Raw genomic sequence first — 18314 nt, 5'->3', positions numbered from 1 at the left:
AAGAAATTAAGACATTTTTATGGGCCACTGGGCACTGTGCCTACTGGGTAAGTCAGCCCTGAATCCTGCTGTCTCTCCACAGCTATGCACCAAGAATTCTCTCCCAGGCTGCCAAGTCACATTGCTCTGCTGCTTCCAAGATTCTGTCCTCTACTGGGTTTAACTGATCAAGTGGCTGAATCTTATACCATCTAAATCCACAAAATAAGGTAACCTCATTTTCTACTCATATAAGCACTATAAGGCTACTGGACAGTCATTTGCCAATAATGTGTATTCTGTGTTTAAGGAAGGTTTAGATATATTCAAGAGTGATCAATCCCAAACAAAGCAACAGACATGTCATGACCTACAAACGGCAAAGTTATAGGAAGCATGTGCTTGGCATCTTGGGGACAGTCAAAAAGTTATCTGTTCACCTGCTCATTCGTTCAAGCACAAGACAGTCATAAAACAAAGTCTCTTCCCTTATAAAACCATCTAAGGAAGACGACAGATAATAAATATGCAAGTAAACATATATTTATAATATGAAATAATTTCTGGTAGCAATGTTATGAAGAAAAATAAAGCAGAGTGAGAGAAGAAAGAATGAAAAAGTAGGCTATCATGTGGCTACATGCAGACAGTCTGGTTTCCCCAAACAGGTTTCCAACAAAAGGAGAACATGGGCAGGTTGGATAGTAAAACTAGCCCATGCGGAATGTCTTATTTCCTTGGCTTTTACCTTATTCCCACTTTTTACCCCAAGAAATTGCTCCAGAGCAACAACTACCTTCCTCAGGGATAAGAAAAAGTTGTAAGTCCTCATTTGGCATAGCTATTTACTTGCTATATGTCAACGAACAAAGCACTTCTTTCCATGCCTCAGTTTCCCCAAATATAAAACAAGGAGGTGGGCTTAAGTGATTTTCAAGGTCCATTAAAGGTAAAATACTGTAATAATTCATGCCAAATCTAACTCCAAAGCTTTGGAGTCAGCTATAATACTCCGGCTTTCTAGACTGCCACAGTTTCCTTAGTTACCACAGAAGTAAAGCAAATGCCTCTAGTGTGGTGAGATGTGATATAAGAGGATGCTACCAAATTAAGTCAATGAAAATTTACCAAGCAACGACCATATGCAAACATCAGAAATATCCATCACTTGGAGGATGGCCTCTTGCCCTGGCTTCAAGTACTTGCTAAATGCAAAGGGCCCTAAAGTCTGGAACCCCATCCACCAGGACAACCTGGCACTTCAGAGGTCTCAACTGATCCTTTTGAGAGGGTAACAGGCAGGAAGGCCAGGGGTCTCCAAATGGAGGAAAGAGGCTGTAAGCGCCAGACATTTTTATCTCTCTTAAACGGCAGGAAGAAACAAACCAGCGATCTGTTTTTCCTTCTCTATACAAATTTAAAAGGTTTCTCTTAACATTCTGTGTTGCCATGACACCTGGTCTCACCTAAAGCTAACTACTCTCAAACTTTGAGTTAACCAATACATTTCTTTTTCGTATGGAAATGTTGTCTTAAGCTATGTTAATGAACCCCAGACTCTATCTTCAAGTTGGTTCCGCCAAACGGCCTAACTTACTTACTCAGGTATTGTTCCCCTAATCTATGTAAACGGAACTATTTGTTGGTATTCTGCCCTTCTACAAGATTCAAGTCAATCGTTTTATGGCCTGGGATGAATTATCTGGTGCCATTCTAAATTTTATGACAGTCCTTTCATTTCATTAACAGACTGTGAGTGACTATATAACATACAGCTAAAGACTAGGAGGGGGGTACTCTTTTGCCCCCTTCTGATGCCTATGTCAGAAGCTTTCTCTATACTTTAATAAAACTTTATTACACAAAAGCTCTGAGCGATCCAGCCTCGTCTCTGGCCCCGGATTGAATTCGTCTCCTCCGGAGGCCAAGAATCCCGCGTCTTATCGTTCAGCAACAACCTTTCACTTTCAAGTCAAAGACTGAGCAACCATGCAGCCAGACATCACTCTTCCACAAACCATTAGCGATGACTAAGTTCAACCTTTGCCCTTGCAGTAGTCACAGTCCAAAGGGTAGGGGGGAGACAGACTATTAAACGTAATATGACAAGGATAACCACTGACACATAAACAAAATGCTGTGTAAGCCCAGAGAAAGAAGAGATTAGCTAGTTTCTGAAAGAATGAATGAATACAGCAAAACCATCAGGCTAGCTGCCTCTGTCTTGTGGGGAAAGATACCACAGTCTGCTGCGTGATTAGGATAACATGTGAAGTCCAAAGTTTCACGGCCTACCTATATTTGTAGCTCCCACTTTCCTTCTTGTTCACATTCTTCTCCAACTCCTTAGCCCTAGCAAGAATTCAAGGCCAATTAATTAAAGTGCAATTACCTTACTTTTCAGACCTCATAAATCATCTGAGGACCATGAAGACACTGGTTATGCTTAGTCAAACTGTAAAGCCTGCCATGGACAGCACACTGTGGGCAGTGGAGGGAGAGTAGACACTGGCTGTAGTAACTGCTGTGGCTGCTGTCCACCCACCACTCCTACCCCTCCTACTATCACCAGAAAAGCACATCCTCCAGGCCAGCTGAACTGGAAAGCTTTTTTAAAGACACTTTTCAAATTTCTACAGAAGTGGAAGGAATATTTAATGACCTCTCTCACATTCAACAATCATCAAATTTGGGGGCATTTAATGTTCACTTCCTGGGTTCTTCAATTCCTACCTCATAAAATTTCTATTTCTCCAACTGGCTTCTTCTCCACCTGGTCCTCCTCTCTTTCCTACCTGCACTCCAGCTTTCCATACACTCTACTTTTCTACCCATCCTTAAAGACCAACCCAGATGTCACCTCTTCCAGGAGCCCTTCCAGAACAGAACTATGAAACTCCTAAAGCCCATGTGTCTGGAATATCCACGTGCTGATCACATCCACCCACCTATGAAATCTCCCTCCAGATTTTCACTGCCACACCTCCTTGGTCCAGACTTTATCTTGTGCTCTCTCCTAGACGTGCAGTCACTTTCGAGGTGATCTCTCTGCCAGAACAGAAGCAACCACAGTGATCTTTATCAGATACCATCCGACTGCATCAGCCCCCTACTCTGACAAACTATGACAATTTTCTACTGCCTTTGGATTAAGGTCCAAACTCCTTTGTATGACACACAAGCTACTTCATAATCTGGTACAAGGTCAAAGTGAAAGGTGAAGTCGCTCAGTTGTGTCCGACTCTTTGCAACCCCATGGACTATAGTCTACCAGGCTCCTCCATCCATGGGATTTTCCAGGCAAGAGTACTACCAGCTACTTATCTCAACACCTCCAACAAATGGCCTTTTACTTCAGCCTCACTCAACCACCTACCACTCTAACGTGCTCCTCCCTTTCTCTCCCTCAGTGCTTTGGATGTTGCTGTCTTCTCTTCCTAGAATTCTTTCCTGACCTGCACTCTCTATTTCTATTCCTTAAGATGCAGCTCAAATATTACCTCCTTTGTGACACATTCTCCAACTTTATTCAATCACAGACCCATTCAACAACTGTTAACTGATCATGCTATGCTCTAGACAGGGAATACAATAATAAATAAATAAAAACTCTCACTCTCAAGGAGCTTAGAGTCTAGTAGATCTCCTCAGGCAGAGTAGTTCCCTTCCTCCTCTGTTCTTCTGCAGAAATTTACAATTTGCACAAATCTCTAAGGTCACATTTATTACATTTAATATAATACTTGTTTCTGAGTCTGTTTTTATCTCTAGACTCTAATCATCTTGAGGTCAAGGGTCTTTTACTTTTAAGACTTTATTGAGGCATAGCATCCATCTCAGGTGGACAATTCTTTGACTGTTCATATATTTATAGAGTTGTACAGCCATCTTATTTTAAATCATTTCCATCACACTATAAAGAAAGCTCAAAGCTCACTGGCCAACTCCCCATTCCTGTCCCTAGACCTAAGCAACCCCTAATTTACTTTATATCTCTATAGATTTGTCTGTTCTGGATCCTTCATATAAATGAAGTCACACAACATGCTGTCTTTACTGACTGGCTTCTTTTATGTAGCATAACACGAGGCATAATGTTTTCAAGGATTATCCATGTATCATGATTCAGCATGTATCAGTAGTTCACTCCTTTTTCGTGACAGGTAATCTTCCACTGTATGGATATACATTTTATGTATCCATTTACTGGTTAATAGACATTTGAGCTGTCTACTTTTTGGCTATTATAATACTGCTATGAACATTTGTATGTAAGTTTCTATGGAGACATATGTTTTTATTTCTCAAGTATATATCTAGAGTGGAATTATTGGGTCATATGGCAACTCTATGCTTAACCTTTTGAGGTACTGCCAAACTGTTTTCCACAGCAACTGTACCATTTTACATTTCCACTAGCAGTGCATGAGAAGTCCAATTTTTCTACATCCACAACACCTGTTATTACATCTTTTTGATTATAGCATCATATTGGGTATGAAGTGGTATCGTAGTTTGGATTTGCATTTCTCTGGTGGCTAATGATGTTCAACATCTTTTCAAGTGCTTATTGGCCATTTGTGTATTTTCTTTTGAAAAAGGTCTAGTCAGATCATTTGTTCATATTTTACCAGATTATTTACCTTTTTCTTATTAAGTGGTAAGAGCTCATTACATATCCCAAATATAAATCCCTCATCAGAAATATGGTTTACAAATATTTTCTCCCATGTAGCAATCCAAAGTGGTCTGATAATCATCTGAATCTTACTCATTTTCACATTTCAAAGAACTAGCACATAATCTGACACATTGCACATGTTCAGTAAATGTTAGGTGGACATTACTGCTTTTAATTGCTTTGAAGACAAGAATAATGCCTTACTTGTTCAGCATCTCCCTCACATGTCATACCTAGCACTAGACATAAAGCACATGCTTTGGAAATACACAGAGGCTGAGTAAATCTCACATGAACAAAACAGTGGGAATGATGTTGCAGAAGAATCCAGAGGAACTGGGAAAGCCACCTGAAACCAAAAGAACTTATTTACATTGGCTACTACCAGTTACCCCTGAGACCGCTGCTGCTCCCTGAGAGTAAGAAGTAACTTCTCTGTAAGCCATTCTTACAGTGGCCCACACTAAGAAGTAGTCATCAAAATGTTCCATTACTTAGAAAACCAGCCACCCTCCCTTCATTCCCTTAGCTAGTGACAGATAGCAAGCACAGGATAGCACTAATTGAGATGTTGGCTCTGCTTGAAATGTCCTTTCTTCTCCTTAAGGAGGTCAAACTTGACCTAAAGAGACAGCCTGGTATCTGGATCACATCAGAGATGCACAGCTGGCAAAGGTGCTCCATCCTTTGTGGGTTTTAAGTTAGAAAAGTGACTCTTCCTCTTAAACACTATCATGAAATCCTTCATGATCAACAGCCAATAGTAAATACTGAATACTTTCCAAACTTGACACAGCATACACATAGGACTGAAGGAAGCTTTGGGAAGAAGGAAAAACTGAAGAACATGGTTGGTTCTACCAGAAGGCCTACAGCAGTGGGGCAGGAAATGTCTCTATCATCTCTTCCTATTCTTCAAGCTACAAACATAATCCAGGTCCTTCAACCTCATGCCTTTCTTGCCAGTCACTGTGTCACTCAAGTTCAAAATCTTCTGGTTTCCTAATACTGCCCGTAAGAGAAAGTAAGAACTCCCCAGTAGGCTCTACACAGTGCCCTCCAAGAAAGCACTGTGAGCGAGCTCCTGTGACCACACACGGCCATGATCTGCCCCAGACTGCCTTCCAGTTTTACCCTCCTCTGCTCCCCCACACCTCTGGCATTTAACACGTGCTCCTCTGCACTATACGTAATACACCAGAAAGCACATACACTTTGAAATTAGATAAATCTGGAAGTACTACTTGCCTGGATTAAGGTATGTCTTCCCTGCCTCTTTAATCCCTTCTCCATTTCTGTCCCCCCTCCCCGAGTAATCTTTCTAGAATGTAGATCTGATCCACGGCACTCACCTAAGTGCTTAAAGTTCTTCCACAGTTAATCACCCACTACACATAAAAATCCAAACTCCTCAGTGATCTCACACCCACCTCCCTTTCCAGTCCCCCTACTTTCTCATCACACCCCACCTTCTACTCAAGATGCTCCAGTGACACTAAACCTTACACAATACCCTGGCCGTGCTGTTCTCTCCCTCTCACCTCCCATCTTGCTCATGTTGCTCCTTCTGCCTAGAGGGTCTTTCCCTTCTTTCCTTGGCTGATTAACCTCTGGTCATTTTTTCCACACCAGCTGAAGTGCCACTTCTCTGGGGAGCCTCTCTTGATCTCTTGCCCCCCACTTTCTGTGCTCACAGACAGCTCTGTGAATCTCTGTATTACAGCAGTTGTTACATCTGCTTATTTGACTAACTCTTCCACTGGACTATGAGCAGCCTGAGAGCAGAGGTCTTCATTATCCTTCACAGCTAAGATAGTGCCGTGATAAATGCTCAGTGCATGCTTGATGAATGGATGCAGGAATAAACAGGATTCTCCCACCATACACACCAGGCTGGCATAACAAACAACTTTATTATGACTTTAAGCCGACAACACTGACTCAGAGTGTCTCCCTGACCTGTCTCAGTAACAACTGTGTGGTAGAGACAGGATAAAAAGGCAGATCTTCAGAGTCTCAGACCAACGTCCAGAACCCTCCTCCCACTCTACATTCGTATTTCCAACTACCTAATTAACACCACCGCTTAGATGTTTACATAGCTATCTCAAACTTAGCATAGACAAACACAAGTTTTCTGTATTTCCTTCTCCTCACCCCAACAAAAATTTCTCCTAGTCTGTCCTATCGGTACACAGTAACATCAGCCATGGTGTTGCCAACTACTCAAGTGAAAGCAAAACAAACTCAAAAAACCTGAAAGTCAAGCTTGATTATTTTCATTCCCTTACGTCCCATATCCAATCCACCAGCAAGTCCTGTAGGCTCTACTTCATTCTAATTTCATCTTGCCATCTCTGCCACCCTACTCACACTCCCCCTCGCCCCCAACAACAAAACTGTCATTTCTCACTCAGACTACTGCAACAGACTCTTAACTGCCCTCAAGTGCTCCCCTACAATCCATTCTCCTCAAAGCAGCCAGAAAGATCTTTTTAAAAAATGCAAATCAGTTCACCTCACTCCTATTTTAAAAACCATCCAAAATCTTCATTGTACTCTCAATAAAATTCAACACATTCAGCAGCCTTACATATCTGACTGCCAAACTCCTTGACTTCATACGGTACTATTTTTCTCTTGCTCACTGTAACTCAGCCCCACTGGTCTTCTTTGGTCCCAAGACATGCGTAACCCGTTGCCACCAATTTGTAGTTGCTTCTCCCTTGACTTGACACAGTATGCTTCTGAATCTTCAAGCTGCTAAGTCTTCTTCATTCAGGTCTCAGTTTAAATATCACCTCCTCAGAGGCATTCCATAAACCTCCCCATTGAAAGTAGCATCTCTTCTCGAGTCATTCTCCATCCTTTTCTCAGAGTACTTAACACCATTTGAAGTTATCCTGCTAGTTACTTATTCATTATCTGTGTTTCCCCTATTAGAAAGTAATCTTCACAAGAGCAAGGACCTTCACTGTCTTGTTCACTGCTGAATTACCGGGACCTAGACAAATTCCTGACATCCTGAAGTTGCAAGTATTTGAATCAGAATGAATAAATAATATAGATTACATATTTAATAAACACTTGACGAATCTGTGAGTGAATGAATTAAGGAATGGAATGGAAAAGGCAAAAAATAATAAGTGCACTCTATTTAATATTTTTATCACTGCTCACTTTTCTCCATCGTGCCTTTGGTTTTGCTCAGATCCCCACAATCTCTTGGACTACTGTAGTATTCCCAACTAATTTCTTCTCCTTTCCCCAAGCTGATCTTTCCAAAACTTCCACCCATCTCCAGATTTGATCATTCTGAGACATAGATCTGAGTGTGTTATAAGTTCAAGCCTCTTAGCATGTTGTTAAAAAGTCCGTGCCAACATTACCACTCACTGCTATCCCCCTACATTTAACCTATATTCCACTAATACAGGAATTCTTACAGTTCCCAGAATATTCTATGCTGAATAGAAGAGAATATTCTAACGCCTCCAAGCCTTTGCATATCTTTTCATTTTGCTGGACCACTCCTCCCTTTCTCACAGATTATCTACTGAACTCAATCCTCAAGAACCATCTCAAGCATCCTCTGTTAAGTCTTTAATGATTCCCTCAAGCAATTAGTCACTCTCCTTTGTCACAACAGTACATAACACACACTTGCACTACACTGCAATCATTTGTTTCCATGTCTGTCTTCCTCTATGTGACCATTAGCCCCCTGAAAGCAGGAGTTGTCTTCATGTTTGTCTAGTCCCCAGCACTGTTAACTGGCATATTGAAGCACTCAATAATTGCTGACTGAAGGAATGAGTGGATATGTCTTAATTCCTCAACTTGGCATTTAAAGTCAACCTCATACTGGCTCCAACCTATGCTTCTCCATTTAGTACTTAGTCCTCCCTTACTTGCTGATCCCCAAACACATTTACTTTCTCATATTTACTTGGGACCTTTATTCCTAATGCTCTCTCTAGTGAAACTTAAATCATCCATTAAGGCCCAGCTCAGGTGGCTCCTTCTCCATGAAGTCTTTCCTAACCATTTTGATAAGAAGAGATTTACTTTCCCAACAGCACTTTGTTTTTTCTACTGATGAGGTATTTAGAACTTATTTTATAATTATAGCCTTTCCAACTGAACTACATGTGCTACTTTTCTAACTGAACTATGAAAGCTCTATGAAGGCATGAAACATGAATTAGTATATTTCCTCTCAAGTACCTAACACAGTGCCTTGCACAAAGCAAGCAGGTATCACTAAATGTTTTATTAGTGGAGAAAAGTATGTTTAAGAGTATGCTTAGAGTTAATATGCCTCCACTCCTTCACATACATGCTTTTACCTTGGTATAAATTAGTCTCCTGACCATATGATAAACTATTATTCTTGCTTTAAGAATGAGCCCAACATCATATCCTCTCTGAAGTCTTCCCTAACCCTCCCAAATACACTTTCACACTTTGCCATGTACCTGTGGTACCTGTACATGACTTCACTCATCACACTACATTGTCATTATCACTTAGGAGGTCCCTCTACCTATTAGACCATGAACTCTTGAAGCACAGAGTCTCTTTAAACATTTACGGGGTTCTTTTTGTTTGGTTGTTTTCTTTTTGGCCACAACGTGCAGCATGCAGGATCTTAGTTCCTCGACCAAGGATCAAACCCGTGCTCCCTGCAGTGGAAGAGTGGAGTGTTTACCACTGGACTGCCAAGGAAGTCCCTCTTTAATCATTTATGAATTCCCAACACAAAATAAACTATCTGGCAAAATTAAACACTCAATAAATATACAGTGAATTTTGAAAACAGTAAATTCATATTATAGAGTATACCAGCAATAGAGATCATGGCATCACATTGCTGGGTTCAAATCCCAGTTCTCCTCTGGGATTTGAACTATCCACCTCTGAGTAAGTTACTTGGCAATGCCTCAGTTTTTACTCATCTGGGAAGTGAAGACAATAATACTATTAAAAGAGAATTAAAACAGCTAATGCATGTAAATTGCTTGGTATAATGCCTGCCAGGCAGCATGCACTAAAAAAGTTAGCTATTGTTTGTTATCGTTAAGAGCTAAATGACAGGAAGCTTAATGACAGGCTCAGCAAGAGGGCAGGCTCAATCCTATGGGCAAATGGGGAGTAGAACACCCCTGGAGACGTCCTCAGTAACAGACACACTCAGTTACTGGGAACATCCTACTGGGAAGGGGGAAGGAGGGCAGAGGGAACAGACCATGGCAGGGTTATACTCTCTGCCTCCAGCTTCCCCTTTCCCCACTGGTTCACTCTAGTTGCTCAGGGCCAAAAGCCCCATAGCCATAATTCAACATCCTCTTGGGATAGCTGCACTTTACAGGGAACTAATGAGTTTATGTTTACCTACAGATTTTCCTCTGAGGAGCAGAGAGATAAATGACTTCAAGGGAAAACACAAAGAAATAAAATACAGAAGAAGGATGACACTGGGTGGATTATCCTGGGTTGACTTCCACAGAGTAAGCTTTTAGGCCAAATAGCCCCAGGTGAACTCAACCTAATTAACCCCAGGTGAACTGAACCTAAATTCGTCAGAGGATTCTCTGGCAGGGCATGTGCCTCCATCATGGGTCAAAGATGCAAAGAAGTAGGATCTAGGAAAAGAGGACTAAAAAGATGAAGCTGCAGAAATAAGAATTCTAGCCCAATCTGAAGAATACTGCAAGAGAGAAATCAAAGAAGGAAGAGGTTGACCAAAAAATGATAAACTCCCTTTCACTGTTATTTAGTCGAGCTAAGTTGTGTCCAACTCTTTTGCAACCCCACAGACTGTAGCCCGCCAGGGTCCTCTGTCCACGGGATTTCCTAGGCAAGAACACTGAAGTGGGCAGACATTTCCTCCTCCAGGGGATCTTCTCCATCCAGGTCTCCTGCATTGGCAGGCGGATTCTTTGTGTTTAAACACAGACTAGGTGACCACTTGCAGGGAGTGTCTGGCATGGGTTAACGGATTAGATTTAAGATACTTCAATGAGCATCTACTCTATGATAACTATTGTGAAAGATTAGGTGCTGGGAACACAGAGGTGAAAAATAATATGGTCTGTCCCCTCAGTAAGTCCAATGCTCAGTGGGGGAGACAAACAATACAACAGGGTAAGTGCTGATAGATGTCTACACAGGGTACTGTGGGGGCAAAAAGCAGGTCCTCAGATTCTGTGCTTATGACTCACTGGTGAGGAGTAATATGGCATTAATTAACATTGGAAAAGCAGTTTATAAGCAAATAGTACTGTCAGGCACTACTGTATTATTGCCAGGCCAGTGTGTCAGTTAATCTTTGCAATTTAGTCAACACTTCCTTAAACCTGAGTAGAATCCACATCTACAAACATTCTCATTTATTCAACAAACATAATCAATGTCTGCTATTGCCAAGCACTGGGTAAGGCAGAGGAATGCAGAGATGAGAAAGACAGTTCCTGCATTCAAAAAATAAGAACATTCCTCTTCATCTTTCTTATTCTCTCTCCGACCTTCCCTTATTGACCAGCATGTGTATGTGCTCCATTGTGCCTGATTATTTGTGACCCATGGACTATAGCCCGCCAGGCTCCTCTGCCCATGGAATTTTCCAGGCAAGAATACTGGAGTGGGTTGCCATTTCCTGCTCCAGGGGATCTTCCAGACCCAGGGATCGAACCCGTGTCTCTTGCATCTTCCACATTTCCCTCAGAGGCAGGCAGATTCTTTATCATTGTACTGCCTGGGAAGCTCTTTATTGACCAGAGGACACTTTAAATTCCTTCTGGAAGTAGATGAGTTATTAAGTAACAGGTTAATTGCAAAAACAAAGAGTGACCTGGGGGGGTGGGGGGTGGAAGGTTTGTAATGGGAAATCAAACAGGAAAAACTGTCTGTAGACATGCAGACAGGGTGTCTGCCGGAGTACGAGACTGACTGCACAGAAAGTCAAAGGTTATGGTATTGGAGGTTATATGTAGGCCTTTTTGTCTACATCTTTCCTATCACCATTTTTTCTACTCTTATCCTAAGATTATTAGCACAGATTATTAATAATAATTATACCTTCATTTGGCCATTCTCTACCGTTTACTGAGTACCCAACAGGAATTATAGGACTCACAAAGCAAAGTAAAATACGGGGATCCAAGACTTTCAAAGCTGCAGGAGACCTCTAAAAGTCATGTGGTCCAAACCTCTCATCTCAAAGATGAAGAATTAAGGTGTGGAATCTTTCACGAGCTCTTATCTTCAAACACTTATTGAGTCATACTCTATGCCAGGCACCAAGGATATAAAGATGGATAGGAAAACAGCGACAGACTTTATTTTCTTGGGCTTCAAAATCACTGCAGATGGTGACTGCAGCCATGAAATTAAAAGATGCTTGCTCTTTGGAAGAAAAGCTATGACAAAGCTAGACAGTATACTAAAAAGCAGAGACATCACTTTGCCAACAAAGGTCCATATAGTCAAAACTATGGTTTTTCCAGTAGTCCTGTATGGATGTGAAAGTTGGACCAGTAAGAAGGCTGGGCACCAAAGAATTGATGCTTTCGAACTGTGGTGCTGGAGAAGACTCTTGAGAGTCTCTTGCATGGCAAGGAGATCAAACCAGTCAATGCTAAAAGAAATCAACTCTGAATATACACTGCAAGGACTGATGCTGAACCTCCAAATACTTTGGCCACCTGATGCCAAGAGCTGACTCATTGGAAAACACTCGGATACTGGGAAAGATTGAAGGCAGGAGGAGAAGCAGATAACAGAAGAGGAGATGGTTGGATGGCATCACCAACTCAATGGAGATGAGTCTGAGAAAACTCCAGGAGATGGTGAAGAATGGGGGAAGCCTGGAGCGCTGCAGACCATGGAGTCACAAAGAGTCGGACACAACTGAGCAACAAAAAGTACTTTCTTTCAAAGAGAACTCAGTCTCAAAGAGTGTGACCCCAGTCAAATCACCTCTGTAAATGAAGTCCCACACTTACACAGTAGAAATGTCTAGCATAGGACAGCATGGGAAGTTATAGTACTCATATTGCCCAGAGTGGTTAAGAGCACAGATACTGGAGTCATCTTGGATTTGAACCCTACCTCTGTCACTTACCATCTGTCCAAATTAGGCAAGTTACTTAAATTCTCTGTGCCTGTTTCCACATCTGTAGAATGGATATAGCCATAATAATATCTATCTTGCAAAGTTGTGGTATGAAATTAGACAATGCATAGAACACTTGGCACAGGAACTGGCACACAGTAAGTACTGTATCATTTTGCCTTCAGCACTCTCCTGCTGAGCCCTGGCCTTAGAATCCTTCTCAACACAGTCTTCTGAACATCTATTATCATTTGGCTGTCTCTGAGATAAAACAAAATCTGCTCTTCCAAGTCTAAAACCTAGGTCTATCATTTATAACTAGTTTTTTTTTTTTTTTTTTTGCACACTACATTATGCTACTACTCATTTTAGAAGTCTTTAAAAAAAAAATCTGAAGATACATGGTCAGATAGCCAAGATTAAACTTCAGTCACATATGCCTCAATCCTTCAACAAGCTCTTGACTTTAACTAAGAATCCCTAGAGAAGAAAATCCCTGGAAACAAGGAGTATTTATCAAATGTCTACAGGGAGAAACCCATGGGAGGGAAAACAAAAAACAAAACAAACAAGACTACTACTTTGAAAAAGCAAGAGATGGGAACATCTACAGTTTGCCTGAGAAAAGAAGATATGATACAGATTGCCACTTCCTCCTTGATGTACCTATGGCACCTACTCCACTGACACAACACCTGTGACACAAATTTGTACTTATCACTCTCCACCCAGGCTAGTCTGTGACCTCCTTGAAGGCAGTTATCACACATTATCCATCAAGATATGATCAACCATAGCACAGTACCTGGAACAATTAATCAAAAAGTTTGATGAATTGATAAATGAACACAGAAAAACCATGAAAGAAAAGGAAAGAAGGTATTTGTGTAGATCAGACTAGTTCTACAAGACAAGAGCGCCTTGGGCTTGGACCTTAAATACACATAGGATTTGGAAAGATACAGGGAGAAAGGGAAGGTACACCAGGCAGACAGGACAGCACAAACAAAGGCCTGGCAGTAATCAGAAACATGGTACACAGGACGTTAGAGCTTTAGTCATGATCTAGTCCAACAGTTCAATTCTCACAGGGATGCTGTGAACATTCAAGTAATAAAAAAGCACACACTACTAAGGAGAGGAGTATATTACCACTATTCAAAAATAATAACTGTCGAACACTGTTAGGTGCCTGCTTTATGCCAGGCCCCATACCGAGTAAAGGGACTGTGACCATGAGCAAGATAGACCTGGACTCTGCTCTTGGGCAGCCAACAATCTAGTGGGGAAGACAGGCAGTTAAAATAATGCTTGGTAGAGGTGGGGTAGAGGAAGTACAGGGAGGCTGAAGGAACATAAAATAGGGTCAGTCACCCAATCAGTGGGCAGTAAGAGAAAGCTCCCTGGTTTTTAAAGTGTGGTTTGAGACACTCAACGGGTTCTGAGTACCTTCAAGGACTACGAGTCTTCAAAGTGAGATTTTTTTTTTTTTAAACAAAGTGTTTCATGACTAAGGTTTAAAAACCCCTGATCTAATCCAATCTTTTCTTTTAACAAGAATAAATCAGGGCCCAGAAGAGGTAAATGACGCACTAAAGGCAACAGTAAGTTAGCTGTAGGCTGCTTTGAACTTGAGCTGGAAGCTACTCACTGATCTGCATGATATCACATCATTTTGGCAGATGAACAACTACTGGGAGCAGACACATCCAGAATTCACAGGAACTATCCAGGCAGGCAGGCTGGCCCCAACAGGATGTTGAAGTGCTTTTTTAGCTTAGGTCCCAAGCCAGGTCTCTGTGCCAAGATGGTGCCTCCAATTCCTCTAATGGCTGGCACACTACCCCTTCAAGAAGGAACTCACAGGCTCCAGGAGTAAGTCAGCTTCCGGGCCTCCAAGCTGGTACCCATGCTTTATCCTCCCCAACACTCTTAAGCACCCTATGGTGTTTAGCAAGTGAAAGAACTTAGCCATTCATCACAGCCTGCCTGTTTAATACCTAGCCTGAGCTGGCTAGACCCATAGCTCATCTCCCTAACTGCCACTGGGCCGGTCACTTCCCAGGACCAGGGAGGGGCTCAGCAGAATCAAGTTATTGGTAAACTAAAGGATCTGTATAGAAAAACCAATATTCTTTTAGTTAAACCCCACTCTGAACCTCTCAGGAATGAAATGCTGCTTCACATTTTTGTGATGAGTCCTTTGTACATTAAGAAAGGGGTAGTTTACTTTGGTAAGATGAGCCTGGCTTGAGAATGGAACCTAGGTGCTCAGCATAGCATAGTGGTGTAAAACTTAGCTCTGCACAGCAGAGGCAAACCCGGGCTGGAATTTGCACTTCCCCATCATGAACTGTTGGAATCCTGGGAATGCCACTTAGCCTCTCTTGCCTCAGTCTCCTCATTTACGAAATGCAGTAAACACCAACTAATTCACAGGGTTGCTGTTAATAATAAATGAGATAATGCAAGCTTTAAACAGGAGCTGGTTTATGATAAGGGCTCAATAAACAGTGGTCTTTTCTACTAGTAGCTCTTTTCCTAAGCCCTCTTTTCTATTCAGGAGAAGCAGTAAGTGAAACCTAAACTACCTTAACTACTATAGAAAGTAATAATGAAAAAGAAAAAAGGAAAGGAAAAGAATATGAATAAACTGATGGCTGCTATTCCAAACTACTTATGCTAAGGACATCTGATACCGGAAAACATAGATCTGATATCCTAAAGAAATTAGAGCATGCAATCTTTCCAAAGAAGTGGCATCTTAGCTAGGTTACCCATTTCTTTTTTATAATCTGAGCCTCACAGTAGTCTCTCTACCAAGCAGAAAGTGTTAAAGGAGAGCAACTATACCACATGCTTCTTTGTAAACCTAACCTTTCATTTTTCAGCTCCAATCCATCTCCATCATAAAGACTTCACTCTCAGCAGATCTGAGTGCCTGTCTCTAGCGCCCCACTGAATCTGTTACTCCCTTCCATTAAAATAAGTATCTAGTATTGCAGTGGGCTATTTGCATGTCTTTTCTCTACATTATAAATTGGTAAAGATCCTGTCTTACTCATCTTTGAATTCCCAGTGCATAATAGAGAGGCAGACTCTCATAATTACAAATTAAAGGATGGATTTCAACTTCTGTTTCACTAGTTAAGGATGCTAAAAAACAGCTGGGAAAGCATTAGCAGAAACTCACTCACAAACTAAGGTCAGCCAGACCATACCTCTGCCTCTCCCCCTCCTTATTTGAGTTTGAAGGGAACACTGTTCCTGCTTCTCAGAGTTACTTTCTTAAACACACAAGGAAAAGGACAGAGCCAGTCCACACAGAATTTCCAGACAGCAGATTATATTATTTCTTAGTAAATGAAACAAGGAACAGAAGTTTCTGGGATGAATGCTAGTGGTTCATATAAAGTTGACTTCTAGGCATGACACTCCCGAAGTATAATTATGATACTAGAAGTGCTTAAAATTTTAAAACAATAAAGGAAATAAGCAAAAATCAAAAATATCTAACTTCAAAACTTTAAGTTCTTTTCTCCTTTGCCAAAACTTTTGTTCTTTATCTCAATGAACCCTGATATATGTAACTGAAATCAGCTCCCCCTGCTCAAAGAAGGCCATGATTAACAAAGCATGTATAATAACCTAAACACATTATTTACTTTTACAAGGCACTTTCAAATATATCTCACTGAACTACAGCCAACCATGATCACAGAAACTTAAAGCTGAAAGGGGCTTGGAAGTCATTTCCACAACTACCCCACTTCACCAACCAAGTGGTATCCAAACACCCCTAGTCTTTATTGACTGAAAGATATGGATCTAAAACGGATCTTTAAAAATCTCTCCCTGCTCTGACCACTTGTCAGTTTCTCAGTCTCCTCTCCCCACCTTAATGTTCCCAATCAGGTAAACCAAAACCTCCAAGTCATCCCACCACCAAACAACAGGCTTTGCTTCTCAAGTCCACTTTTACTCCCTTTCTCTGGGCCTCATCCCCAATCCCCACCCCACACTCCCCACCCAGCCAAGGCCTCTAAGAAACTGACCCCTCAGAGATCCCACTGGTTCCATCCCCAACAATCAAACCCCTTTCTCCTATTCCTCCCTGCTGTCCATATGCTGTCATGGGCAAGACCACAGGCACCCCTAGCCATGAATGTACCTTTGGCCTCGGAATCTTTTTCCTTTCCTCTCTCACCTTCTCTCTCTGCTTCTCAGCGCTGTCCCTTCATTCCCTTCAAACTCAATGTCTCCTTCCTCCTAGTGATTTCCTTCAAGGACCACTGGTCACTGAATACACCCGTTGTTAAATGCCTGTTACGTAGGTAAAAGAGACATACACCCTCAACAGCTCACTCTCAAAATACTCATAAGTCTAATTGGAAAGAGGGAAAGGGAGAAAGAGGGAGAATCACTGATTCGTTAAGACTCGACTCCTCTGAGAAGCCTTCCCTACCCCAAACTGAACTGGTTCCCTCTTCTCAGTGCCACCATTATACCTCCGATGAAAAGACTTCTTGTGAGTCTCCCATCACCATACTTGGGTTCTTCTATGGGAAGGTCCCTAGCACTTACCCCTGAGCTTCGCTCAAAGGTAATACTTAAACGTTTAAGTGAGTGAATGGATAAATTTCTCTATACAATTGTTCATTCACCCATTCGTTCTATCATTCATTGACCAAAACTCTATTGAGCCCACATTATGTACAAAGTTCTAGAATGTAAAGCGCTCTTACATAAAAAATAACTCAAACCTATAATACTAGCAGATAAACACTCTTCCCTGGTCCGCGTCCCCCCGCACCCCCGACTCCAAACCCAGACAGTCCTTTCCTTTCCCTCAGTGAAAACCCGGCTTTCCCTCACAGAAGTCTACGCCCCTCTAACTCAAACCACCTGGCAGCCCTTTAGTCCTCCCCAGGACCTCAGCTAATAATCCTAAATCTTAACACCCCCACCCCTCTGGTTTCTCTCTCTGTCCTCCACCTCCACCCTTGAGGTTGCTGCAAGTCTCCCACCCCATGACTGCCTCCGAGTCCCCGAGTCCTGGGTACCTCATTTTTCCCTCTCCACGCACCCGCTCCACAGTTGGCTCCTTCCCTCTAAGGATCTCGTCTCTCCTAGGACGCCTACTCCCGATACCTCCCCTCCCTTCCCTGCAGTTTCAGGTTGAGTCTTTCTTCTCCTCAACTCTCAACTCTTCCCACCTCATCCAGCTCCCGTTCCCCGGCAGCACCGGCTCCAACCTCCACCTCCACCACTGCCGCCATCTTCACAGCTCTCCCCTTCCGCAGGCCCCGCGCGAGCCAGCTGCTTCCGCCGCTCAACTGCTTCTAGCCAATCGGCTGTACAAGCTTCGGCAGAGGGGGCGGGACACCAAGACAGGCAGAGACCCGAAGGCAACTAAGAGACAGTCTGCCTGCTACCCACTTAAAGGTTAGGGAGGGGTGGATTCCGTGTACTTGTAAGCTTCGGCGGCGGAGGAGGGAACTTGGGAAATGAGAAATTAACCTTGTATTATTTCCAGTA

General features: G+C 42.2%; 1 protein-coding gene across 3 annotated transcripts in view; it reads right to left on the bottom strand.

The window, feature by feature from the left end:
- Positions 1 to 18100, bottom strand: part of RNF121 (ring finger protein 121) — a 77038-nt gene extending 58938 nt beyond the window's left edge. Inside the window, exons 1-2 of one of the 3 annotated variants that reach the window (XM_043906109.1) lie at positions 17993 to 18075; positions 16984 to 17099 (exon numbers count right to left, since the gene is read on the bottom strand). Coding sequence is in view for 1 of the 3 variants with exons in the window: in XM_043906101.1 (XP_043762036.1) it covers positions 17993 to 18055 (63 nt within the window). In the remaining 2 variants the exon portion in view is untranslated. Of the gene's footprint in view, positions 1 to 2927; positions 3028 to 16983; positions 17100 to 17992 lie in introns of those variants that run through there. The other 2 variants (XM_043906101.1, XM_043906118.1) reach the window with 2 other exon arrangements.
- Between the last annotated feature and the right edge of the window lie 214 nt (positions 18101 to 18314).

This window comes from Cervus elaphus, chromosome 1 (assembly GCF_910594005.1).
Source record: "Cervus elaphus chromosome 1, mCerEla1.1, whole genome shotgun sequence".
Classification (NCBI taxonomy): Eukaryota; Metazoa; Chordata; class Mammalia; order Artiodactyla; family Cervidae; genus Cervus; species Cervus elaphus.
This window is presented reverse-complemented; position numbering and strand designations above follow the sequence as displayed.